A 26,617-nucleotide genomic window follows, 5' to 3' on the forward strand; every position below is an offset into this window, starting at 1 on the left:
GGCTAAGATTCACAGAAGAGACACCAGGATGCAGAGTATGTTTTCATTTGCCTCCAAACTGAGGAGGCTACCAGGTGAATACAGAGGTGGCTATGTGTTAGAAGGGAAAATTTGTTTTTATGTCACTTTGGAAATAAGCACATTTTTTGTTTGTTTGCTTTTTCTTCTCTTGCTCTACAAGCCATTTGGGGCTGGAGCAGGAAGGAAGAAGGTGTACTTTCACAATCCCCCTCCATACAGGGAAAAGTGCCAAGGTACTTTTACTCAGAGTTACATGTGAGCCATGCATAATCATTCTGTTGCATACTTCTGTATAGAAGCTAAATGTTGGGTCATTTTTAATGTGCTGTAGAAATCTCATGAGACTTGCTTAAGGTCACTCTGCAGGCCAGAAGCTATCAGGAATAAAAGCAGTGAACCCTGCTACTCTATAACTAGGAGACCAAACGGTGTACCCAAAATGTGCAGATGAGGAGAGACCTTGCTGTGACTGCAGTGTGCATAGCATAGACCTGGTTTGTCTTCCTGACCTCCCTCAGGAGCTCAAGGGTGGCTATTGTGATTATTCATGATAACATTTTCTCACCCTCAGCTGCTAATTGTCCCACTGTGATTTGACAAATATATTGATAGCAACAACCATTAATATCAGGTAGCAGAATAGCTCTCTTCCATAGCATCTCTCAAACTCTGTTAAAGAGATTTAAAAAAAAAATACTGCTAGTACAAACTTCTGAAAATAAACTAGGCTTGGCACAGGAATTACTGATGAATGAAGTTCTTTTTTTTTTTTGAGGGGAGTGAACACTTGAAGTCTATTTTCATTTTAATGGAAACATTTGTCAGCCTGCCAATTCAAAATAAGGTTAGCAAAACAAGCCTAAAAATAGTGAAGGTGTAGTACAGCTAAGAAATTGTGAAAGCACTGGGTGAGCTAAAGCTAAATACCATATTATGGCCCTAATTGAGCACTTTATATAAATATATATATACACACACATATATATGTCTAAAAATAAATACATGAATGATAAAACACAAGCCAAAAGCTCAGGGGTCTGTTGGACATGGTTAGATAGCTAACTGACTATATTTCAGATAAATCTACATCTAAATATGAGCCTTGTCAAGAAATGGCTTTAACTTTTAAAAATCTCTCCTTCTGGCTGTTGTGGTTTAACCCCAGCAGACAACTAAGCACCATGCAGCTGCTCACTCACTGTACCGTCCCTCCTGCCCCTGCAGTGGGATGGGGAGGAGAATCAGAAAAAAAACCCAAAAAACTTGTGGGTTGAGCTAAGAACAGTTAAATAACTAAAATATAATAATTGTACCTAAAAGGAATATAACAAAAAAAAGAGAGAAATAAAACCCAAGACACGTGACGCACAATGCAATTGTTCGCCACCCACTGACCAATGCCCAGGCAGTCCCCGACTAGCGATTAGCCCTGGCCAGACTTCCCTGCAGTTTATATACTGGTCATGACGTAACATGGTATGGAATATCCCTTTGGCCAGTTTGGGTCAGCTGCCCTGGCTTCTTGTGCCCCTCCAGCCTTCTTGCTGGCTGGGCATGAGAAGCTGAAAAATCCTTGACGTTGCATAAGTGCTACTTAGCAACAACCAAAACCATTATTGTGTTGTCAACATTCTCATCCTAAATCCAAAATACAGCACTATACCAGCTACTAGAAAGAAAATTAACTCTATCCCAGCGGAAATCAGGACACTGGCTTTAAATTGTTAAAAACCCAATCTGCCTGGAGATTGAAATGTGCAAGTTACATCTTCTACCATGAGGCCTCAAATTTAGATACATTTAAGAAATAATTGAGAAGATGATTTTACTTCAGAAGAGAAAATTAACTAAATCTAAGCTCCTAAAAGCTTGTAGCACTGAATGCTTAAGATATTTGTTTCATGTTCATAGTAAATATAGTAAAATACTATATACCTTGGGACACTTTCATGGCTTGTGGCTGTTCACTTCCTTCTATTAGATTATACAGTACATGAAGTTTAGCTTTCAGGGTTTTAATGAAGAATGTGGTCTTTATTCTTTAGTGCTGAAAAGAATCAGTCTTGTTTCTCTAGCTTTCAAAATCAAATTTTTTTTTTTAAATAACCAGGGAAGATGGAGCTTATAGGAGTGGTATGGCTCAAGCACGTGAACTCCAGATCAAGGATGTTTTCAGATACTTCTTGTTGATTCAAGTTTTTTCATGTAGCAGGAGAAAACCTTACCACACAAGGTTTCTCAAGGTTACAGCTAACATTTCATATTTATTTATTTTAGTTTAGGACAAATGTATTCAGACTACATTATTTTGTGGGAATGTTCCTGTAGTTTAGGAATGTGGACTCCATAAGGAAAATAATGAAATCTGCAAATCAAAAAATCTGAAATCCCTTACTGTGTATTTTTAAAGGTCTTTCCCCTTCCTCAGGCTGATTTGAAGCCTAGAGCTAGTGGATTGTAGGAGAGCTCAGTTAAGTCACTTGCTGACTGAAGGAAAAATGGGGAATATGCTGTGAATGCGGGGTAGCTAGGGTGCACTGTACATCTTAGGAGATGCTAAGAAAAGAAAATGTGAATTCACTGTCTGAGAAGCAGAGCTCTTTGTAATTTGCAGTGACAGTTTAAGTCTCACAATATCCTTTGTGGTCAGTACCGTAAATACTACTCATTTTGTAGATGAGAATACTTGTTTGAGGTTGCATGGTCAGTTACCAAAAGACCAAGAGAAGGCTGACACGTATAGCTGAAACTGAACTTTTAACCTTTCTGAACAAGTAATCTCCATGAATTGCAGCATACACACTGAGATAAGGCAATAGCTGCCTAACCTCTTCAGCTAATTCTCTGTATATGTCCTCTTCCTTACTGCTTCTATAGACTGCAGGAAATAAAGACTTCTTATTTATTGCTGCTATATCTCCACTGACTCCTGTTTTCTCACGTAATTTCAAATAAGCTTAGTTAGTAGGAGGTAGGCCAAGATGAGAATGGGTAAGTTGGAGTGGTGAAATTCGCAGAAACTAAAGGAGTCTGTGTTTTGGGAAGTCTCCCAAAATCTGGGAGAAGGTGGCTGAAGCAGTGCATGGCTATAATAACTATATTTAAAAAAAAACTTTTGACTTTCTGTATACTCAAGGCAGTCTTCATTAATTCTTTAGAAAATTTTGTTGCCCCAAGATTGCACAGATACTTTCTTTTCCTGTGGAAATGTCGAAAGTCAGATTTAAGATAAGATTCAGACCTGAAGCCAAGTATGTCTCCAGATTCTGGATAGTTAGTAAGCGGACAGTATTTAAACTGGAACTTGAAAGCAGATTTTTTTTTTTCTTGTCTTAATACTACAGTCAAGTTGGTAAAGGCAAGCTGAAAACCTCACGGTTTTCATTGCATAACATCTGCAGGTTGAAAGGGATCCAGTTCTGGGAATCTGTGTAATCCTGACGTAAGCTTAAAACTTCGTCTTTGAAGGATGCTTCCGGAGGGAAGGGAAGGGAACTTGGCTGTGAGATCTCTGAGTTTGGGAGGGTTTTTTGTGTCCAAGCTGGTGAAGAGTAAACATAAGAAGTTACTAGTGCTGTTTTGCATGCAGATGGCATCAGTGTTAGCTGTCTTCTAGAAGCTTGCATCTGCTAGTACAGAGAAGCTGTACTTAATCTCTCACTTGTCTCAAGCCACCATTTTAAGTACTATTAAATAACAATAGTGGTCGGCAGAAAGAGCTTAAGAAGCTTTTTTTTTGAATGAAACGCGTTTTCATCCGAAATCTAAATTTTATACAGTTGTATATACATCGTAAAACTAAGACCCCAGTAGTTTACCCAGTGAGGGTTCTGATTAAATCCTTGTTATTTGCGTTGTAGATGAACACAAACTAGTTCAACCTCTTTTAAAGTTGAAAATGAATGTGTACCTTTATTGCTGTACTGTTTGGGCTATTGAATAGAATCATGTGAAGAAGAATCAAATTACTTTCTTCCAGAGGAAAGGCGGGGAGGGAGCAACCAGCTAAGCTGATTAATTTCCTTTGACTAGCTCCTTCTAGCTCAGCCTCTAGTGGCTCTGCAGCTTATGTTCTGCCTCTTAGTAATTTTCATCAGGACTGAAATCTAAATTCTTTATTCTGAAATGCTTTGCATTCAGGATGAATAATAGGACTTGCCAAAACTGGGGGTCCTTGGTCTGTGGTGTGACTGGATCGGTGACCTGTCTTAGGCTAGTTCTGGTGGTGCTCCTTCCTGAGAGGTGCCTTGGGAATGTGCTCCGTTCTGGTTGAATTGCGCTTTACCTGTAATGTGCAGGGCACACCCATTCACTACCTGTTCAGCCAGATGAGAGGAAGGCCTTGAAGGCCCGTAAGATGATATCTGGGAGTGGGCTGCTGCCACCAGAGCACTTGCTCATCAACATGAAGAGCTGCTGCTGTGGTGTCTAAGAAGCTCCTTGTAAAGATGGCAACCACGGTGGGGTGGATTGCCCACGGGGCAGCAACGTAATCCTAGCTGTTGCGCTTCCTGAATGGAGGCATCTTTTATAGATGTGTCTCTTGTCTTTATTTTAGTCAGTTCCTGAGGCAGGAAGGGGGACCAGGTATAAGTCCACCTTCTGCTGGGGAGAAACTTGGTGGTTTAAGTGACCGGAAAAACTATGTATTCCTGATCTGTGAATCTTTAGAAGTCGTTTATAAAGACATTTGTGATAACTACAGTTGGAAGGGCTTGCATTAATCTGAGGTTAATAAACTTTTGGGAGCATTGGATCAGCTGTACACTGAGGAAAAATCTTCCAGTGAAGACTTTTTATTGAAAACACCTATGTCATCTGTTTGCATGTCAGCTGGTTTTGTGGTTTGATGCAGCAGGGTACATGACAAATATCATTGTACAGCAGAAAGTCACCAAAATAAAAACTGGATTAAAAGATCTAACTTTACCTTTGAGTAGCAGATACAGTCAGGGTTTTCCTTGAAATTTTGAAATTACTTTATTTCTTGCCACAGATGAGAACCAGCACTGCTAAAATAGCATAGAAGAGGACCTGCCAGATATAAAATAAAAACAATTTGCAGTAGCAAATTTAGGAGTTTCAGGTTCTTTAGATAGCTGAAGATGTATCTGTATTTGGGATAAAACTCAGTCAAACCAAAACTCTCGACTATTCTGAGGCTGAGCGATCTCCTAATATGTGGATGCTAAATTACATTACATAAATACCTTGCATATTACAAATATCTAGGTCACTTAGGAAATCTCTTCTGGAAAGTATTTCTGAAAGATGTAGCTTCACTGATGTTCTGGTGGTTTAGATCCAGTAAGATAATTATTAATAAAATATTAATTTCATAATTTTGTTCAGTGTTGAATCTTATTGCTAATGTGTTTGCTTTTAATTATTTTAGGAAATCTATCAGTGGTGTGGCTCATCATGCAATAAATATGAGCGTCTGAAGGCTACTCAGGTTGCTGTTGGCATTCGGGACAATGAACGAAATGGAAGGTCTAAATTAATTACTGTGGAAGAAGGGAGTGAACCAGACCAGCTCATAAAGGTACTGTAATATGCATACCAGTTACTGACATAGCTGTGAATAAAACACATTTACACCTCAGGAACTAAATAGGATTGGGCTCAAACTTTATCTTCTTCAAGGACTGCAGGAACTCAGATTTAGGTAGGCCAGTTTATACTTCTTTTTCCTCCTTATCCAAGCGGTATTAAGTTTCTTGGGAAGTAAAGTATGAGATAATCAGTCATCTGAGAATGCTTTTTAAAGAACTTAATGTTTCCTTTTTTTAATTAGCTGTAGGGTAACTGAATTAACTGCAGAGCTTGTACCTGAACTGCACCATCTGCTGCTCTGTATGAGGAAAGAGCAGCATCAGGGTGGGACAGCACCAAACAAGAGGAAGTACATAGAATTACTGTGTCTAGTGTGTCAATAAATGTAGCAAATTGCATGGAGATGCATGGGGCCAAGAACATTGCTTTACATCACCACTTCTACTACAAACTCTTATGCACCTAGCCTCTAATAACCCCAGTGAGCCCCTTCCTAATATGTTTAGAAAGTTCAACCACTTTTTCAAAAAACAGAATTCAGATTCCAGAACTGAGGTGATCAAAGTAAAGTGCAAAAAAAAAAAATTCCCGATTTATGGAGTTTTAAGATCTTGAAAAAATTATTGAACACTGAGTTGTTGGAGGCCACAAACTAATAAAAGCATTGTCACTTGGCATTTGCATGCTAAATTAAGCTTTTTCCATCCATCCTCTAAAAAGAAGGAAGAGGGAAGCAGGGTTATACAGCAGTGCTTCAATAAAATTGAAAACGTACAGTTAGAATATTAACTTGTACTTCAGATTAACTTCAGGAAGCAATGCTAATGGTGCATGCAGGTATGCCATTATTTTTGGTGGTGCTTATATTCGGTTTTGTCACATGGACTGTGACTAGTTACTGCCTAAGCAGCAAAACATGCCAGGTACTGAGCCACCAGCCCTTGGCCATGCTAGCTGTGCTGATGGTTTTGGATGATCTGTCCATCTTCTTGCAATGACTTTTTGCCTGTCTGTGTGAGTACAGATGTGGCTGTGCTCAGAAGTAGGGGAGGTGACACCCAGTCTACCAGAGATTTTTGAAGGAAAAAAAAAAAAAACAATACTCCATCTGGCTTTTTACTTCCTTGTACAGACTTCTCACACCAGCTCTGATGTGGCATGTATTTTACACCTATAACTTTTATGAAGAGAGCACAGGTTGACAATTAGAGCCCAAAGTCCTGCTGCTTATTTGAATCATGGTATTGGGTTGCAGCCCGCTGCAGGCCACGGCTGAGTGGCACTGTGGGAACCTGCTGGCATGGTCCCCTGGCTGCCTCCTACTGCCCAGCCCGGGGTTACCGCTCGAGGCTCTGCGCAGGGTTTCTGATAAGCTCACGTGTGAGTTGGGAGCACTGATCAGAACAGCTGCGCTTTGCACCTCTTGTCCAACTAAGGTGCAGATGCAAAGGCAGACTTCTGTGCCGCCACAGCACGGATGTGGGCCCGCTGCAGGGATGGCCGTCAGGAGGCTGGCTGCCTCCTCCCCCTGACAGGCTATGCGCGGCAGGGATGTGCTGGCCTTGCCCCTGCATCTGTTCGCCAGACTTTTTCAGCTACTGTTGTTTTGTAGCAACCTTGACACATGATTAAGAGCAGGAAAAATGCCCAGGTTGCATTTTGATCCTGTAGTGCATTGTTATTGTATCAGGGAATGAATCTTCATTTGCTCAGCAGTGTATGAAGAAGTTTGTGCTTTTCCTTTTGGATTGTGAATATAGAGGGAAGAAAAATGGTAGTTAATACAAGTACGTTCATGGCTTTTATCACCACCACTGTAATGAGCGTGATTTGAACGAGTTTGTTGGCAGCCAGGGCTTAGCTTCTAGCCTGTATCGTGCTGGGTAGCTTTGCTTTTGGAAGTGCTGCTCACATAGCGGGGTTTGCAGCTTGGCTGTCCCAGTCCAAGCTCTGAAATGTCCTGCTAATAAGCCAGGAGGGTAGTTAGCCTCACAAATATATAAAACCTACTAATCCCTATTCCTGCTCAACTTACATGCAGTTCCTGGTGTTCTTCATTTTGACTTCTCCTTGGTCCCACAAAATTGTCTCTAACTTGCTGTAGCACTTGCCCGGGTTCACTGCTCTGAAACTACTATTGTGCTTATTTCTTCCCTCTGCATCAGGAAGGATGGATTTTTGCCATCTCCAGCTTGCTTAGAAAAAGGTTAGTTTCTTTTCTAGGGAAAAGAATTATGTACTTGAAATACTCATTTTGTCACTGAAATCAGAATGAGATTTTCTAAAATTATCTCCTCTGATAAATGTTAGGAATGATTCCCCCTCCCGTGAGCTAGAAATCTGCTTTCCCTATCAGTAGCTAAACTTGCCTGTGCAGCTCTGCTAGAAAAGCGTTCACCAGGCAGGGGCTGACATACCCGCCACGAGTACCAATGTGAAGAGCCAATAGTGACCTTATCCCTGCTCTGTAAGCACAGAGTCGTGACTCCCAGCCAGTACAGCAAGACTGCTGTGCCTACGCCCTACCACAGAGCCAAGACACAGGCTGATTCAACAAACCCTGACAGACTTCTGTCCTGCTGTGGGATTAGCAGAGGCAGCAGCATCCGTGCTAGGCTGGTGTTCCCCAGCCAGCCCACTTTCCCGTTGGGAGCTGGCGAGCTGTGGGTGAGGTGAACTAGTCTGACAGGGGCAGTTGTCTGCTCCCGACTACCATTTTTAGCAAGGACCTGGGAACAGGTTGGCACTGCTTGAACAATTTGCCCATGGGAGAGAGCTGTCTGGAGCACGCTGTAGGGCTGGATGAATTGCTGTGGCAGGCCAGCATGATGCAGCTTGCTTGCCCTGGGAAAGGATAGCGGGTAGAAGCTGGGTACGTGAGTAGTTTTGACAGTAGCAAGCTCTTTTTTCATCTGCTGTAGTGACCAAGGGCCACTTGCAAACACACAGCGGCTGTCCTGTGTTGTCACTCAGGAAACCCAGTGTGTCTGGAAAGCTCAGGCCTGTGGTGAGTGCACAGGTCATCTCCTAAGGTACTTTAGGAATCACTAGAACTCTTCGACTGCAAAGACGAGACAGAAACTTTCTGTGCAAGCACATCAAAAGTATTTAACCTACCTGGTGTCACCTCCGTGTTTGCAGTTTAGGTGAGGTACTGACTGGCAGGTTTAGATAAGCAGTGCTGTATAGGGTTGCTGCCTTAGAAAATTTAAAAATAAACTGACCACCTTGGACAAATTGCGGCTCAGTAACTGTTAACTGGTCCACCAGATGCTAACTGTGCTCTGATTTTCACAGGTAAACAGCTGAATAGAGTTACTCATTCTGCTGAATCTTAGGCCCAAATGTTCATATTGTGTTACAGGAAGTTGTTCTTCTGCACGGGGCCAATCCAAAAATAGGTCTTAGCAATGCTTGAGTCAGTTTGGTCATTCTGAGTGACCACGTTAGGGTTAGAGCTAACAATGCTTCTTTTTTTTTTTCTTTAACCAAAAGGAACACTAATACGTGGTTTCAGAGCTAATGTAGGGCCAAAATCTGCTAGGGTCAGTTGTTAGCCTGGTCAGAAACCCCCTTGGGCCGACTGCACTGACACTGATTCTTGTCCTCGCTGCTTGCAGTGGTAAGCAGAGATCTCATAGCATCACGTTTGTATACCCAAGAGATCACAGAGATCACAGAGGTCTGAGAGTGCAGCCATAGTAACAGGTAGCTGTGCTCAGGACAGACAATTTTCTAACTGTAGTTGGAATCTCAGCTCTAATTCTGAAGAGAGGACAAAACTGGGGAAGCTAAATTTTAAAAATAGTTTCCCATCATCTCATTATTTAACATTATGGGAAATGGTAAGTGGGATGAGTGAATGACTGAGGTACCCTGTTTCCTTTCTCCAGTGAAGTTATTTTCCACTGTTTGGCTAGTGAATGTGTAAACTGTGCTTCTGTTTTCAGAGTATTGGCAAGTTGGAGAAACAAGGAATCAGAAATGTCTGTATTTGTGAAGTTTTCTAGTCAGTCAGCCAGCTGAAGCTGCTTGCAGTAATGCAGAAAACACAGAAATTCAGGGAAAGATAAAAAGCATCCAGTCCTCCATGCATAGCGCACTAACCTTGATCTGGTATCATACCTCTAGAGATGAAGTAGGAGAGGAAGAGAAAGTCTTAGTATATTTGTTTTATTATATTTGTGTAATTTGAAATATTAGACACCCTAAAAGATTTTTAGATTAACAGTACTGTTCTGACGACATAGACTCATCTCCTTGTGATACATTTTAAGTATCTCAGGCAGCTGTGACAGTCTGTTTGCAGGGTGTAAGAGCCAATGAAGAAGTAGGATAGACTGAGTTTTAACTAAACTAAGTATTGAGCCTGCATCTGTCCCTTCTGTTTAATCATGAAGTGTTCAGCTAACACTTTTAAGGATGGTTCTGTTTTCTCTGCAGTCAAAACTGATTCTTAGAACTGCTTTATTGTTCCCCTACAAATTATTCCCTTGAAACTGCAGCTCTTGGTAGCATGTGATGGCTGCAGTTTTTACTGCTGAGGCTTTTGGCTTTTGCTTCATTTTTGTGAAGGTGTTTGATGTTCATGGCTGAATCAATGAAACCTGAGAGACTTGACTGCTGAGGTCTAAACCCACAAGAAAATGAAGGATCGTGTTAGTACGTATCTTTGAAATCGCTCTTCTGCCTTTAAACAAAAAATGCCATGACTTTCGTTTACTCAGCATTTGCAGTTGTCATGTACCTGGTTTTATTAAGAGTTCTAGTGGCCTTAGAAGAGATGAGTGCAAACTCACTTCTCATAAAATTCTTGTGTAAATATTCAGCGAGTTTAAATCTTAAGCAACAGAGGGAACCTCTTCCTCCTTTCTGATAACACAGCCTTTCTCCTCCCTCCTTTTTCTTTAAAGCTCCTAAGCAATGCTTAATCCTGAGAATTCCTGAATGCCATTGTGTTCAGTGATGATTGTTTTTGCCTACGGTGTGAATAAAAACTATGCACAGATGTATGGGAATTGTTTGATAATATTACAGCCAGTCACACCTTTCTGCATCTGTAACTGCAAAGGGACTGGTAGCATGACACAGTGCTAACTCAGTCATGTGGATAAAATCCCAAGAGCACAGAAAACAGGAAGATCCCATTGCAAATGCAAGTTACAGAGGCTGCTTCTCTAGAGACCCAAATAATGCAGGCATCACCACAACGTCAACCTCCAGTAAACCTTAAATTAGCTGGATAGGTGTCTGTGCATGTGGACAGAAGAGCAGGACCACCACCTCCCTCCTTGTTAAATTCAAGCCCCTAAAAATTATTTGCTACAAAACAAAGATAATTTCCAAGGGCAGCACAGAACACAGAGAGGTTGCTGGGAAAAACTAAGGCTTGCTGTGACTTGTAACTGGCATAAGTGGGTTTGACAGTGCAAGGGCATGCTTCTCTGAAGGAGCTAAACAGGTTCCTGCAGTCTGGTCCTGTCACAGGGATCATTGGATAAGGCTCAAAGAGCAGCATATGCCCCACCAGTTTGGTACCTGCTGCTTTCCCAGAGCCAGCAAGGGTAGGATCTGCCATCACGACTCTGTAAAAGCAAAAATTGCTATTGCTGCTGTCATAACATTTGCATTTCTTCTTGTTCCCTTGCTTTTGGTTGTATTATGAGGTCAAGTCATACTAAGGAGAGGTTGTTTTGGTTTGCATACAGAGGAGTGGAGGAACAGTGGGAGTGAGGGTGATGCAGGAGGAAGAGGAGGAGGAGGGGTAACTTCTTTTGTGGAATACAACTCCAGGTATTTGTTAGGGATTAAACAATTGTTTAATCGTGTAGCTTGTACACTGTTTTACTCAGATGCTATGAGTTCATAAGCAATGAATTGCATGTAACTATTATGGTCCCGCCTGACCTGTTCACTACCAAGAAAATGCCCGATATGAAAAATACTTTAATGAAGTCATATTGGGCCAAATTATCCATGGCTTTGGGAATATGTAAGCCAAAGTAGTATCTTTTATTATCTAAATTGAGACAGTTGGACAAAATGGACAAGCTTCCAGGGAATTTTGTGAAATAAATACTAGAAATGAATTTCAGTCCTAGGGCGGATGCAGTATTGAACAGTCACGTACAAAGGGAAATGAATGCATTGAGAGGTGTGTGGACAATGGAAATTGTACCAGTCCCCATTGCAAAGACTCAGCTACAAAGTCAGACACAAACAGAGAAGTTAATGACATTTTCATGAGAATGCAAAGACTTAAGAAAACTAATGGGCAGAAAATAGCAGAACTACTAGCTACAGTTACTGCCTGTAGTTGCATTGGCTACTCAAATGAACATACAACTTTCTCAAGCTGTTTTGAAACTATGGGAGAACTTACCTGTCAGGAAGACAAATACGCTTCTTTACTAGAATGGTTTTGGGTATGTGCAGGTGTCACCAAGAACACAATCTGGGTCTTGCTGTTTGGAACAGTAAGAGTTTGTAGGATAAAAACTTGAAATAGTCCACGGGGAAAAATACTACACATGCTTGTGTGCCTTTCATGGCAACATCTGTCCAATCTGAGGAGTGGCAGTTTATTAATCATTACACTGTTTAATTAAGATTTATGATGGGCTATGCATGTGGATACAAAGTACAAACCCCTTGCCCTGCAGGGAGCCAGTTACAAGCTGTCAAAACCAGGCATCCTGGTTTTTTTTCTGATTACTGAGTGTCTCTCCTTCATTAAGGACAGTCCTTTTTCTCAGTGCAAATTTCCATTTAAAGGACTCAATTATGCAACCTGTACTCAGACAAAACACGCATGGCCTGGATTTCAGTACAGTTTAGCTGCTTTGCACCAGCTGAGCATTTGGCCCAGTGTTTTTCCCAAGCCCAGGTAGAAAATCAGCAGGGGTTTTGCCCGAGGACAGCAGAGGCTGGTAAGGAGGACTCTTCAGCAATGTTGTGATAATGTTCTTCAAGCTGCAGTTTTCAATTTTGGCTGCCTGAAGCCAGGTACTTAAATGACAGGGAACTGAATAGGAGCTGCAGGTGGCAAGTACATCTAAAAGTCAGGCTTTTAATTAAGTCTCTAAATAGAAATTTCAGTGCCAGTGTTAGAAATTTTACTTCAGAAAATGTTCAAGCATATTGTACTGCATGGCATGAAGTAAATCATTTATGAAGAGCTCTAACAATAGATGGTTGAAAACCTTATTTCTTATGGTAGGAAAGATGCTTCTATACTAGGTATTTTAGTGAATTTCTAAAATCATAATGAATTTCTGAAAGTGCTTGCAATTAAATTATAACATGTCTCATTTGTATTCTTGTGGGTGAGAAAACCACTCATCTTTGTTATGTTTTCTTCTTCAGCAGCTGTAGCGCTTGCAGGGTTACCACATTAGTCAATTATAATCTTATAATTACATGTTAGAATATTAATGGGGTTTGTAATGGCTTTTTTCCTTTCTGTGCTAGACTATCAAGAAATCTACTGATGAAAAACCACATAATTTTCAGTTATTATATGAGCATAATTAAGAAGACAAGGCCAAAGAAAAGAGTTGATAGCAGTTATCTCCACGTGGAGTTGTTAGCAGTTATTTCCGTGTACGTTCTAGCAATAGGGGGATTTTATGGAGTAGAACTGAAAGGGCAGAGTTTCCTTGCTGTATAAAAAGCTCAAGAGAGATGCTGTCCCTGGAATACAGCATCTCCCCAAGACAAATGCATCTTGAAAGGATTTTTTTCTTTTTCTTTTTTTTTTTTTTCTGCAGGTCTGCCTCATCCCAGCCCGTGCGCAGAGCAACTCTCAAGGGTTCTCTGCTCAAGGTTGCCTTTGAATTTTCTTAAGTGAAAATTCTGCAGTGCAGGAAGGGCTCAGGGAGGAAAAATTTGTAGGTTTTTTTTTTTCCAGGGGAGCCTGCATGTGCACAGATTGCTGCTCTCTGTCCAGGCCATATAACACTGGAGTAGAAGTCCTATCACATCTGGGCAAGGGTGAAGAGTAGCTGTATAGAAGAAAGTGTTCCATGTGTCATGGGATCAGTTCACTATTTCCACCACCACCGAGTGTGTAATGCTGAAGAAATAATATAATTATTGTATTTACTGCAAAGCAGGTTATTAGGGCCAGGTCTTTTGCGGATATAACTGCCTATGGCTTTGATGCTACCTGGCTTTGCCTGTAAAAATAAGAGGTAGATAAGTTTACATAAGATGGATTTAAATATTAATCAGTGGCGCAAATTCTAATTTTTAAGAGCTGTAAATCATAGCCCCTTTGAACATATTGTCTCCTTTAAACAAATTTTGAGGAGGTGTAGGAACTTAAAACCAGAAATCAATTATGGAGGGCACGTAAACTAGCAGGAGGAAATTATTTTCAAAGAGCTAAGCAGGATATATCTCCTATACAAAGAGATGAAAGAAACATTCTTGCTCTTTCTCTTTTTCTGTGCTAATAAAAATTTATTTCAACCTTCATCAGGAGGCATTAGAGAAAGTCTATCAAAAATACTCTCGGGTTTGCTTTCTTAAACATTAGGGTCCAAATCTGTGCTCTGTCTTGGATGACAGAGTTTGGGTATTATACCAGAGAGGATCCCCTGGCATCCTGATCTGTTGGGCTGTATGGGACTGGAAATGCTGAGCTTGTGAATACAGCCGGTGGTGCACTGAGAAAAACCTTTCATTGCCCTGAGTACCTCTTTCCACTTTCCCATCTCACGGACTAAGTGCTAAAACACCTTGCTGCAGCTCCCTCTGCTTGCCCTAATGCTGCTATGTTATCATGGCTGCCTGATGCTCCTTCCAGCTGCTATGCATCCCCTGGGAACACTGGTTTTTTCTAGTAGTGTCACTGGCTGCTGATCACCTGCTGCTGACTCCAGCTCATTCCCTGCTGCTTCAAGCTTCAGAGAGTATTTCACAAAATGAGTGGTTTAGGTTTGAAGCGACCTTAAAGATCACCTAGTTCCAATGCCCTTGCCATGGGCAGGGACACCTTCCACTAGACCAGGTTGCTCAAAGCCCCGTCCAACCTGGTCTTGAACACTTCCAGGGATGGGGCATCCACAACGTCTCTGGGCAACCTGTTCCTGTGCCTCACCACCCTCACAGTAAAGAATTTCTTCCTAGTATCTGATCTAAATCTACCCTCTTTCAGTTTAAAGCTATTAACCCTCATCCTATCATTACATGCCCTTGTAAAAAGTCCCTCTCCAGCTTTCTTGTAGGCCCCCTTTGGGTACTGGAAGGCTGCTATAAGGTGTCCCCGGAGCCTTCTCTTCTCCAGGCTGAACAATCCTACCTCTCTCAGCCTGTCTTTATAGGAGAACTGCTCCAGCTCTCTGACCATATTCATGGCCCTCCTCTGGACTTGCTCCAACAGGTCCATGTCCTTATGTTGGGGACCCCAGAGCTGGATGCAGTACTCCAGGTAGGGTCTTACCAGAGCAGAGGGGGAGAATCCCCTCCCTCAACCTGCTGGCCACACATCTTTTGGTGCAGCCCAGGATATGGATGGATTTCTGGGCTGCAAGCGCACATTGCCGGGTCATGTTGAGCTTCTCGTCAACCAGTACCCCCAAGTCCTTCTCCTCAGGGCTGTTCTCGATCCATTCTCCTCCCAGCCTGTATTTGTGCTTGGGATTGCCCTGACCCATAGAACCTGCCATACTCCTCTTTTTACCCCAATAGTGATACAGTCCAGCCTGCCACAGCCTCAGGACCAGCTTGCATGGTGGCACTGCAAATGCCCTGCTGCAATAGTGGAGGACTTAAGGAATGAAAAACTGGGAGTTGTGTGGATTTTAGCAGATAAATATTCTTTGTGTCTGAGGCTCTATGTTGGCATTAGTTACTGATTTATTTCTGTTATTTTCCAACACTTAAGCGTGTACTGTTATGCAGCACATAAGTTTTTTATCCACAAGGCTTTCAAACCAAGATCTGCAAAGCTACAAAGACTTCAGTGTATGCTTAACTTTATGTCTCAGTAAAGCAGAAAAACCAGGCATCTCAAGCACATGTGCAAGTGTCTGCAGGATTTGGGTCTCATTTCAAATACTTCTGCTGGTACCAGAGGAGGATGTAACAAAGGAGTAAGATTAAAAAATTGAGGTAGAAAGGATTAGTATAAATGCAAAAAAGATGTAGGGGTAATTACTTACTGTATTTTTAATTATGCTGCAGGTAGGCAGGTCACTGAACAGCTCAATTCTCAGTGTTCAGCTGCAGTAATGGTTAGAAAAAGACTGCTGTGTTTGCATAGTTACTGCCATTCACCCTCCCCATTTCTTTCGTGTGGGATCACTGTTCATCTTGCACGCACCTTAAAAGCCAGACATTTGAAGATAACATAGGCTGGGGATTTCCTCAATTCAGTTCATGCACACCCAGTCTCAGTGTAAATAGCTAGCTTAGATATTGCCAGCTGTGCAGTCCCAGCAGGACAGAAGGTAGCTTATTTTACCTTGGAGGCAAGCTGTTGAAAACCATCAAATTTGTACTCTCAAGACTGATCTAGATACTTTTTCTGTGAACATGTTATCCATGGCCTGTTTCACAGAGCGGAAAATTAATGTTAGAATATGGTTATCATACCAGTAAAGGCTTTATATTCAAATTTTTCCAGACACATAGACAAAGTTGCAAATATCGTATGAAAAGCTGCCAAAGCCTAATGCCCTATTTTTAGGAAATTAAGCATAGAGCTATGAATAAAATTATGATTTGCATTTGAAATTCCTGAGACAACAGAAACTGGCTAAAAACGTAGGCCATAGTTTATGCATCAAAAGTTGCCATGAGCAACTGATGTGTTTTGCTATTCTATAGCAATCTGAATGCATACAGATCAGGTTTAGACCTTAATACCAGAAATTCCTTTTGAGAAATTACATGGTAAACGTCAAAAAATTAACAGCATGCCAGAAGTATTTGTTAACATAAAGCATCCTTTTGTCCACTTCTCAGTACATTATGGCTGTTTCCATCTTATTTGCAGTCTCTGTTCAGGCAGGTGGGAGGTCTTCTGCTCAAGGTGAGCGTGTAATGACATCTGTTGTTGCTGGAATTGCTAGTGAGAGGCAATTTTGGGCAGAAATCCTGCTAGCTACCTAGGAGCAGTTGAGTGAAAGGATTTTTTTTTCCTGATGAGATTGTAATTTTTGCAAGACTATGAATGTTTGGTCAGATTAATGGAAAGATCTCCAAATTACAATAACCAGTGAAAAAAGTGTATTTGGCTGTTCATAAACTGACAAATGTCAAAAGTCATTTTTGTCTGGACCGGAATATCCTCTGCAATGGTTGTGCTCTGGCAGGAGACCCAGTAAGCCAAAATGATCAGAAACGAAGCTGTGGCCAGTTACTTCAGCAGCAAAGGCCTAAAGCTGCCTTTGCCTGATGGTCCTCTGGTGTATGTCTGCACTGATGCCCAGGGTCAGCCAGCTGGTTACTAGCCTGCATCGTGTTCATCCTTTCCTCTCTCTGCTGGATTTTCTCCTTTTACTGGCTAGTGGAGTAGATATTTGAGGCAATATTTATTTCAGAGAGACATTCCTTGTAATATTCTTCTCTGCTATGAAAGTTAATAAAAATATACACCTTTATCTGCCAATGAGTTTATGCTGTGCCTATAGTTCAGACCTATTGTCCTGCACAGAGGATTTATTCTCTGTAACAGCCTACATGTGTACGTTGAGTTTGCAGGAGCAGGATATACTTGCTTATGTCAGAGTGTGCAAGGAAATAAATGATGGGCTACAACTCCTGATTGTTTTCCGAAAGTATTAAGTACTAAAATGTCAGGCCCATGAGACAGCTTTAAGCTATGTTAGTGTCTTGCTTTTCTTTCTATGGCTCTTAGCATATAAAGAAGGTAATTTGAGTGTTTTTGAGATCTGACACTTTGGATCACAACCACAACAAATAGTTCAGTTTCAGACCCAGAAACCTAACCCAAACAGTGTATAGTAAGAAGAAACACAAACACATTGCTAGTGTACACAAGTTAAACTGTACTAAACTGGTTTTCTCTCTTAATTGACCTTCACCTGACATGTTCTTCAAGTATTGTTTTCCTAGTTGGATTTTCAGCATTACTGAACTCCTTAAGCTTCTTGCTCCCATTAAATCAATATCAACTATTTGATGATGCAGAGCTGGCTTCTCCAGTTACGAAGACAATGTTTGCTAAATTTCTTCTTTTGATGAGTTTATTTTAAATTATTTACCTTGTCACATTCATACAGATTAGAAACCTTTTGTCTGTGATTTCTTTTTTAAGGGCAACAGAGTGAAATTTCATGTGTTAGTAAAAGCTTTGGCTCTGTATTTTGCACTTCTCTGAGGGGGTGCAGATATTTACAGAGAAAAGCTTGTGCACATGAGAATATTAAAGAGGATTATGGTTTTGCAGACAGGATAAGCTACATTGAGTTTATCACAAGATAAGAGTAAACATGGGCAGTTGTTGTAGAGGAACTGATGTTCTGTTGGTTTCCACTATGCTATTGTGTTAACCTAAGAGTGTCAACACAGAAGTTTAACAGAACTTAAAAAACCAAAACTTTTAAAATTAATGCAGATTGACTTTCTATTATAACCTCTCACAGACAAGATCTAAAGGTGTGGATTTAAGGAATACTTTTGCTAAAACAACACTAACTTGGCAGTCTGATGCTCTCACTGAGACATAAGCTGGCATTAGGCAATAGCCATGTAAAGCAAGGTAGGCTCTGCTGTAGCCAGCTATGGGCATGTCTTATTCTGACATAACTGTGAAGCAGATTAAGCCTTGAGTGGTTAAACAACCTCACATATACCATGAAGTTAGCATGGTCACGCTGGCGGTCACTGCAGAATAGCAGCACTACACCTGTGTGTGCCTTTGCTGAGGCCAGAATTGCTCATGGTTTTGTCCAGGACTCTGATAAACCTGCACGCAGGAAGCAAGGGTGGGGAGAAGATAAGCATCATTCTGTGGTGCAACAACAGAGAGCAAGGGGTGGTTTGACGCCTTAATCTGTCAATGGCAGATAAGGTGAAGTGATGCAAAGAGTCTCTGTGGTTTGGAAATCAGCAGCTGCAAAGAAGGATGCTAAGCCCAAAGAATGAAGAAGCTGGGGCATGGGTAAGCTTTCAGGGCCCCTAATTATTCTTTAGATTATTTGTACTGCAGTAAAGAATAATACTAATAATGATTTTAAAAGTGGTTTCAAAGCCTGTGTGTGCACCTGTGTATTTATGAGAGGTATGGTTTGAAGTTACCAATATGGTTGGATGTCCAGGGAAAAGTGTGGCTAGGCTGTTTTGCGTCCCTGAGAGAGCATTGCTATTTTCAGGTGTGTAAGGTGGATTTGTGAGTCTGAATTCTTGGCATGTTTGTGAGTCAGGGTCTTGAACCTCAGAGCAGCCCAGGAGACCAGTGGAGCAGCCTGACTGTCTGTACAGGGAGAATTAGATGAGCAAGGTCCTCTGTATACACTACCACAGGATTTGTGTGAAACTAAGAATCAGAAGACTCAATGTAATTTAAACTGTCTGTTGCTTTAAGTCATTTTATTGGGGAACCTTGCTGAAAATCTTTGGGAGCCTTTGACTGTAGTCTTGCTGGCATGATTTGTTTTCTTTTTGATGCATCACATGAGAATTATGTGTATAAAGGTGACGTGCCGTGGAGAGCTGCAACTCAGCCTGCCATATGCTTGAGTAATGATACAGCCCAATTTCAGCATAGCAGTTAGCTGGTGTTCAATACACACTTCGTTATCTTTTTGATAAAATTATCAGTTGTCATAACATCCAGGCACATGTGTGGCTGTGTGTGGACCCAGCCGTAGCATGGGAGTTTGCCTTAGAAGAAGGAAAGACAACTTTTCTGGAAGGAATTTCTTTGGGACAGAATTTAACATTTTTGTCAGCATAAATTGCTTTCTGTTTAAGCACAGAATTTTTCCTTCTGTGATCTGTCTCATCCTCCAGTCTACAAGACAAAACCGTCTGAATTTAATGCATGTTGGAAATGACAGAAGTTGTTCCTAGCAATACAAAAGTGTACTGACTATATGTATTTCATACTGTATCACTTCATATAATAAGTATATATAGTGCACGCTGCATCTCTTCACAATTTTAACCTTGTATCATCTTCTGGTTTTGATACCAACACACACAGGTTTACATACCCGTTAGTGATTCAGCTCAAGGCTTATTCGAACAGCTGTGTTGGCCGCACAGCCCTCCTCACAAGTCCTGGATTTCCTTATCTGGTGGTAGGAAAAGCTCATCTTGTCCCTTCTTAACAAGGGTCACCAAAATGCCAGCATCTACAAGCAACTATGACTTCAGGTGCAGGAGAATGGGGCATGTGCAAGAACCTTCTCCATTTATTTTTGGGCTCCTCTGAGAAACTGCAGAAGAATTACAAAAATGAGTAATATTCCTTTTCTGCTCACCTATGCTGAAGCACAGGGCTAGCTTTGGCCAGAGAAGCTACTGTGCAAGCTGCTGTTTAGTGAATTGTGAATGGGTTTCCCCAGAACCAGAATATCTCTGCCTTTTCCAGGGCAGTTCATCTCATACCTGTAACTGCATCTGCGCAAAGGAGGTTTTGACTCCTCGCTCTATGCCAGTACTGATGAACTGAGATTTCCTAAGATAAGACTTAGGGAATCTGACAATAATTCTCTATCTAGTTCAGAAAAACATTTCTAAATGCAGTTTTAAGACACCAACAGGTCAGGCCAGCAATCTAAACTGTGCTGAGGCCAATTTTAAAGCCCAATTTTTAAGTTATAGAGGCTGCTTGGTTTAATTGCTACCAGAGTGAAGTGCCTCAACTGTGCTGTGAATAGAGAGGCTGCTTCTGTCAAGATGCTTTCACAAGCACCAACAGACACTATTTAGCCTTATTTAAAAATATTCAGGGTGGCACTCTTAGCTCACACTGTTAAGAGCAGTTTGTTTTGTATCACTTTAAGTGCCTTGCAACAAAGCTGCAAAATAATTGTGGTGCCACAGGTATTCTATATGCATGGCAAGGGAAAACACTGACTTTAACTGTATGAGGAATCACAATTCTTGTGGGCTTTTTTTGTGTGTGTATTTTTTTGCTGGAAATACAATTAATTTCTCTAATTAAGCAGAGAACTAGTAAGTATGGACTTATGGAAGTTTTATTAACGGGACTCTTTTACCCTCTTAATTGTTACCGAAAGTCAAATGTTATAAAACCCTCAAACCTATTCAGTGTCTGTTCAGGTAAAGATGCATGCCTGTTATTTGGCAATTTTCTGACCCTTGCATTACAAAGACAACATTATTGTTGGTGCTCTATGGCTTGTGTGTAGGCTGCTGGTTAGTGTGAAAATCTAGGAAGGGAAACATTTTCAGAAACCTTGTGCTTATATGCCACATATGCCCTATGTTTGTAGCCATTCACAAGCATGGTGGTACTCTACTATGAACATGTAGCACTACTTGACCTATAAATTAGTAAATCTGCAGCCATGTAGCATAAATTCAGGAAATGCTGACTGACAGCTACTGAAGAGCTACAGGTAACATCTTTCGTAAACACTCAGGGCGTTACCTTCTTGTCTTCAACAAGTCACAAGTGAAATATTTTAGCTTAAACTGCAGCAATCACATTTAACAAAGCTTTTTTTTTTACTGTTTTACTGGCTTTAGCAGGTCAGGAAACTCCACAGATGGCAGATTTATATTAAATATTTAGGCTATATTGGGGGTTTTTTCAAATTCTTTGCAGCTGTATGCTTTGTCGGGCTTCCCTGTTATCAAATATTTACAGTGCTTTTGCATGTGACTCCATGTTAATGCAAATGCACTGCATCAATAGGAAGGCTGGCACTGCCCTTGTAGTTGATGTTAATATTTAGTTATTCAGACATATCAGTTACTACTACCTTCACTCTGGGACATAATTTCATAGAAATTCCATAATATTCCGTATGTAACATTTGGATCTGGTCATGTATGAATTCTTAAGGAAAGATCATTAAGAAAGGGTAACGAAGGTCTAATAATGACTACCTGACCATAGTGTATTTCCTGATGGACCTCTGTAAATTTTTTGTAGTGAAAGTTGTTATAACATTATTCATGGTGTAAAACTACTATGAAGTAAAACAAACATAGTGTTAAAATTGATATTCTGGTGGTGGAGCAAAAAAAATGTTTTTCTCACCCCATACATTTTTTTCAAGACGTTAGCTAATTTTTCCCCCTTAAAATGGGATTAAGAATCTGTAATTTTTATCATTTTTAACTCATAATCTGATATTTTATATTGTCAATTTAAATATTTTAAAAGATAATTTCAACTCATATATTTCACTTTGTCTACTTTAATTTTAGTATCGTTAAACCTTTTAAGAGTAATGTCATTCCAAAAACTGTAAGATGTGCTTGGCAACAGTTTAAATGTTACTGGGAGGAAAAGGGGAAAACGAACATATAAACACTCTCATAGAATAGGATCACATAAACCCTTCTATTCTGTATATTTGTGTGTGCATGTGTTCTTTGAAATTTTTCTTTATTTATCTTTCCTACCCTAGTCTCTGGACAACCAGCAAGTTGGCTTGCAAGAAAGACAGCATGTATATCTAAAGCTGCTGGAGATGTGACACAGTTATTTAAAATTACCCATGTTTGTGAAAAAGTGACCCATGAGTTTGGATTTAGATTGGATTATATGTAAAGATGATCCTATTTAATCGATTACTGGGACAAAACATTAAAGTGTTTAGGTATTTATACTACAGAACCTCCTCTCTCTCTGCACTGAGTTTGTTATTCTCCTGTTGTACAGGTTTTAGGGAGCAAGCCAGTGCTTCCTGAGTGTGATGATGATGATGATGAACTGGCCGATATTACAAACAGGAGAAGCGCTAAACTATATATGGTAAGTAGTTTACATTTCTTTTAGTTAGGTACACTCAACAGTATTCATGCATGTAGTACCCTCATATATGGAGTTCTGGCTTCAGTTACAGAACTGCAGTTGTGTTAGTTGATTTGCAGCCAATGGACAAGTTTCTCAAAGGATGTCAATCAAGACAGCACAGTCCTGTTTACTCAAGAAGCAAGTTAAGCATGACCTGTGAACCACTCAGTGCAGGTCAAAGAGGAATTAACTGGTCTTAAACTATATTTCCTGTCTTCTTGATTATAGCAGTGCCAGTTTTAGTAGTGATACATAGTTTCATTATTCTTAGCAGAGTTTGAGAGGTGGACAGTTTTGTTATATATAGATCCAAAGGAATTTGAATGCAAAACTCCTTTCTTTTGCAATGCCCTTTTCCTCCTTCCTCCCCTGCAATAGCTTAACACTGACTAGGACAGTGCCACTGCCAGGAAAATTACCTATAAACAAAATAGATTAAATACGTAGTCCATTTAAATCGGTAAGAGTTTTATGATTACATTCAGTGAAGTTATGATTTTTCCTCACGTCATGCTAGGCATACTGCTCTTCCCTAGAAGAGGCATGGAATTTATTCTTTGAACTAACAATGCAGTATCTTACCTATATACAAGGCTACACAACTATTTTTCTTTTTCTGAAAAAAGCCAAAGTATTTCCAGGCCTGTATTTTCTTTCTTTTTTTTTTTCCCCACAGCTCCCCTTTCTTTCATATTCTCCCACTTGAGAATAGAAGTGAGAAAGTGTTTGGAAAAGGGGGATGTTTTTAATGAAATCTAGAAAAGACTTTATCCTCCCCCCTCCCAGTAAAAAAAAAAAGATTATTTTCTCCTGAAGACTGCAAGTTTTTTCAAACTCTCATTAACATTGAGATCTGGACCTTTCTCTTCAGCACTTTGTGCTCAGGCTCATGCAATGAGGTTGCCTTGTGTGACAGAAAAGAATCTTTCACTGGCATACTATGCACTTTCTTCCCTTCCCCATAGTCACTTAACAAGAAGGGTTTGGTCAACAAGTGGCAACATGCTGACAGCACTACGTGCTACTGGCTCCATAGGTGTCTGACCTTTTAGGTGCCATCTACAGTAGCTTCAAAGTTGCTGTGAAGTGTGAGAGAGGATGAGTCACTCCCTCCGCAGCTCCTGCATCCCACAGACCACAGCAGGATGGAGCCACCTCTCGTCCCTGCCTGTTACATGATGCTTCCTCTACCTTGGGGGGGGGGGGTGGGGTTTACAAGAAGCCTATATGAGGTGATCATTGTTACAAGGACATTTTTAGTCCTTGTTGTCTATGTGCTGTGTTTAGTTCTCATTAATCATTCCATTCTTGCCAAAAAATCTGGCACATATTTATCTTTATAGCAGGGTCTTAGGAAAAAAAAGAAAAAAGTAAAAGAAGAAAAAGAAGGCCTGCATGTATGATCTGGACCATTGCTGTAAGACAATACTAGAGCAGAGCAAAGTGCTTGCAGTAAATTTTGGAATCCTAAGAACTCACAAAAAATTCTGTGGCTATCTAATTAATTCCTCTAAGTACACAGGGTCCTGCTAATGGAGCTCTGTTAGCTAAATTTAAATGTGTTGCGATATAACAGTGAGTGTCAAATTCGGGAGACGGGTCTATGGTAAGCCTTCGCAGTAGGTATAATAGTTGATTTTTATTTGTTGTATGCAGTGATAATTTCCATCTTGTGCTTCCATAATATACAATGTAAGATACAATGGTGTATTTTAAATTAATATTTAATTATGAAAGGAAATAAAGACTTCTAGAAAATTGGAAGCCACAATAATAGTAACTTCTTTTCAGTAGTAATAATTGGTCTTTTCAGCTGTGCAGGAGTGAATTTTAAATGGTTATAAAGGTCTACATGAGCTTACAGTGGTGATAGAGGTTACAAAGCAGATTCTGCAACAGGTCTTGTATGACAGTTTTCAATTAAAGAACTGTAGGTTATAAATGTAGGTATTTCATTTGTTAATATCAGTGTAGGACTATTTTATTATAAATTCAAATGCTCTTGTTCAGCATGTGCGTGTACCTTTGGCTTCAGTGCAGGTTGTTTGGTAGCAGAAGATGACACCTAGGGACTGCACCAGTTCAGCTGAGCATAAAGGGTGGCGTGAAGAAAATACGGATTTTTAACTGTGAGGTGTTCACTGAATGAGCAGTTGAAAGTGGGAGAGAAACGTATTTAAGAAGTTGTGAGACAGAGATCCAACAAACTCACTAAAATTAACACGACATCTCCCTCTACTGGATGTAAAATGAAATGAAACAAACCAAAAATCATTAGCCAACCTTACTTTCCAGCAGCACTCAAATTTCATACAGTCGTTTATATAGGAATGGTGACTGATTTTTATAGTAATTTTGGGAGCAGAAATTAGTTGGTTATAATAGCCAGAGTTGATCTAAATTTGAAATGATTGCTTTCTGTCCTGGTATCAGCTGGGATAGAGTTAATTTTCTTCCTTGTAGCTGGTACAGTGTGTTTTGGATTTAGTGTGAGAATAATGTTGGTAACACACTGATGTTTTAGTTGTTGCTAAGTAGCACTTAGGATAAGTCAAGGACTTTTCAGTTTCCCACGCTCTGCCAGCACGCAGGTGTACAAGAAGCTGGGAGGGAGCATGGCCAGGACAGCTGACCCAAACTAGCCAAAGGGATATTCCATACCATAGAATGTCATGCTCAGTATATAAACTGGGGGGAGTTGGCCAGGAGGGGCGGATCACTGCTCTGGCATCAGTCAGCGGGTGGTGAGCAATTGCATTGTGCATCGCTTGTCTCTTCTTGGGTTGTTTTTTGGGGGGGGGGGGGGGATTGAGATAAGAACGATTTAATAACTCAAGTAAAATAAAATACTAACAATAATAATAATAAAATATAATATCAATAATAAATCTAATGAAAAGGAGTATAACCAGGACACTTTCTTAGGTGTCAGATTCAAGTGGATCCATGAAGGTGTCTGTGGTAGCAGAGGAAAACCCCTTCTCCATGGCTATGCTTTTGTCTGAGGAGTGCTTCATTTTAGACAATGGTGCTGCAAGGAAGATATTTGTGTGGAAAGGTAAGAGATCATTTCTGTTGCAAATGCAGAAGCTACACAGACATATCTAAGGAGTTGACACAACACCCTTGGGACACTAGCAAGAATTTAGTACTGGCTGGACACAGTACACTGCACACAGTTCTTCTTGGTGTGGTCAATGGACAAGCATCGCTCATGTGAGTAAGGGCCTCAAGACCAAGTCCTGTCTATGGATCCTGGCTATTTTTGAGGCATCTGTAAGCTTGGGTGCTTAAATGCTTATCTAACTGCAATTACAAAGCAAGCATAAAGAATCCTACGTACAAGTTTTGTATATTGCCATCAAATCCCTATCTTCTGGGACAAAATCTGGACACTGAAGGTTTGATAATAGGTAGATATAATATTTCTATACATTACTCCACAGATGTATGAAATTGAAAGGTGAGTGTCCCAGGCATCAACTAAAAGCATAAGCTTGCAAATACTTTGATGCTTCTTTTGTTCTTGTGAATATTTCTCTGTAGTATCATCAGTGCTTGTAGGAGCATCTGCAATTGTTTTGACTGAACATTTCCCAGGAGCATACTACTACTGGGGAATTAGGTCTGGACACCTTGTAGCTGGGTTGCTGTGATGCTGCCACTGCATCCAGTGCAGCACCATTGTCCAAAATCTCCCCTTTTTTGTCTGAGGTAGTGTATTAATTATTATGTGGCATTTACATTTCTTTTTACCCTATGCAGTAGCAATTAATTAATCAATGCAGTTGTCAAATTCCTGAAGTCCGTCCAGGAAGCATTGTAAGCATTTTGCTTGAAAACTTCATTTGCAGTTAGGGAAACATCCTTTCAAAGAGAGCATTTTGGGAGCTGTGTTCAGATAGGCAGTAGGCTCAGGGATAAAATAAATAAAATACAACTTAGGCCCTTTGAATGTGGCCCTATGTGCCCCTCTGTGCATCCTCACTTTGCTACTGTTGGTAGCAATAATGTGTGGAAAAAACTTATTAATCTGTGAGTCTCACCCTTGCTCTGGGAGGCTGCAGTTAT

The 26,617-nt window shown here is 40.5% G+C and overlaps 1 protein-coding gene across 1 annotated transcript in view; it reads left to right on the top strand.

Moving 5' to 3' along the window:
* The window catches only part of SCIN (scinderin), a 52,885-nt gene that overhangs the window by 13,727 nt on the left and 12,541 nt on the right, over positions 1–26,617 (top strand). Inside the window, exons 4-6 of the mRNA XM_075050012.1 lie at positions 5,417–5,566; positions 22,412–22,504; positions 25,472–25,604. Coding sequence (XP_074906113.1) covers positions 5,417–5,566; positions 22,412–22,504; positions 25,472–25,604 — 376 coding nt within the window. The remainder of the gene's footprint in view (positions 1–5,416; positions 5,567–22,411; positions 22,505–25,471; positions 25,605–26,617) is intronic.

Source organism: Buteo buteo, chromosome 2 (assembly GCF_964188355.1).
Source record: "Buteo buteo chromosome 2, bButBut1.hap1.1, whole genome shotgun sequence".
NCBI classification, from domain to species: domain Eukaryota; kingdom Metazoa; phylum Chordata; class Aves; order Accipitriformes; family Accipitridae; genus Buteo; species Buteo buteo.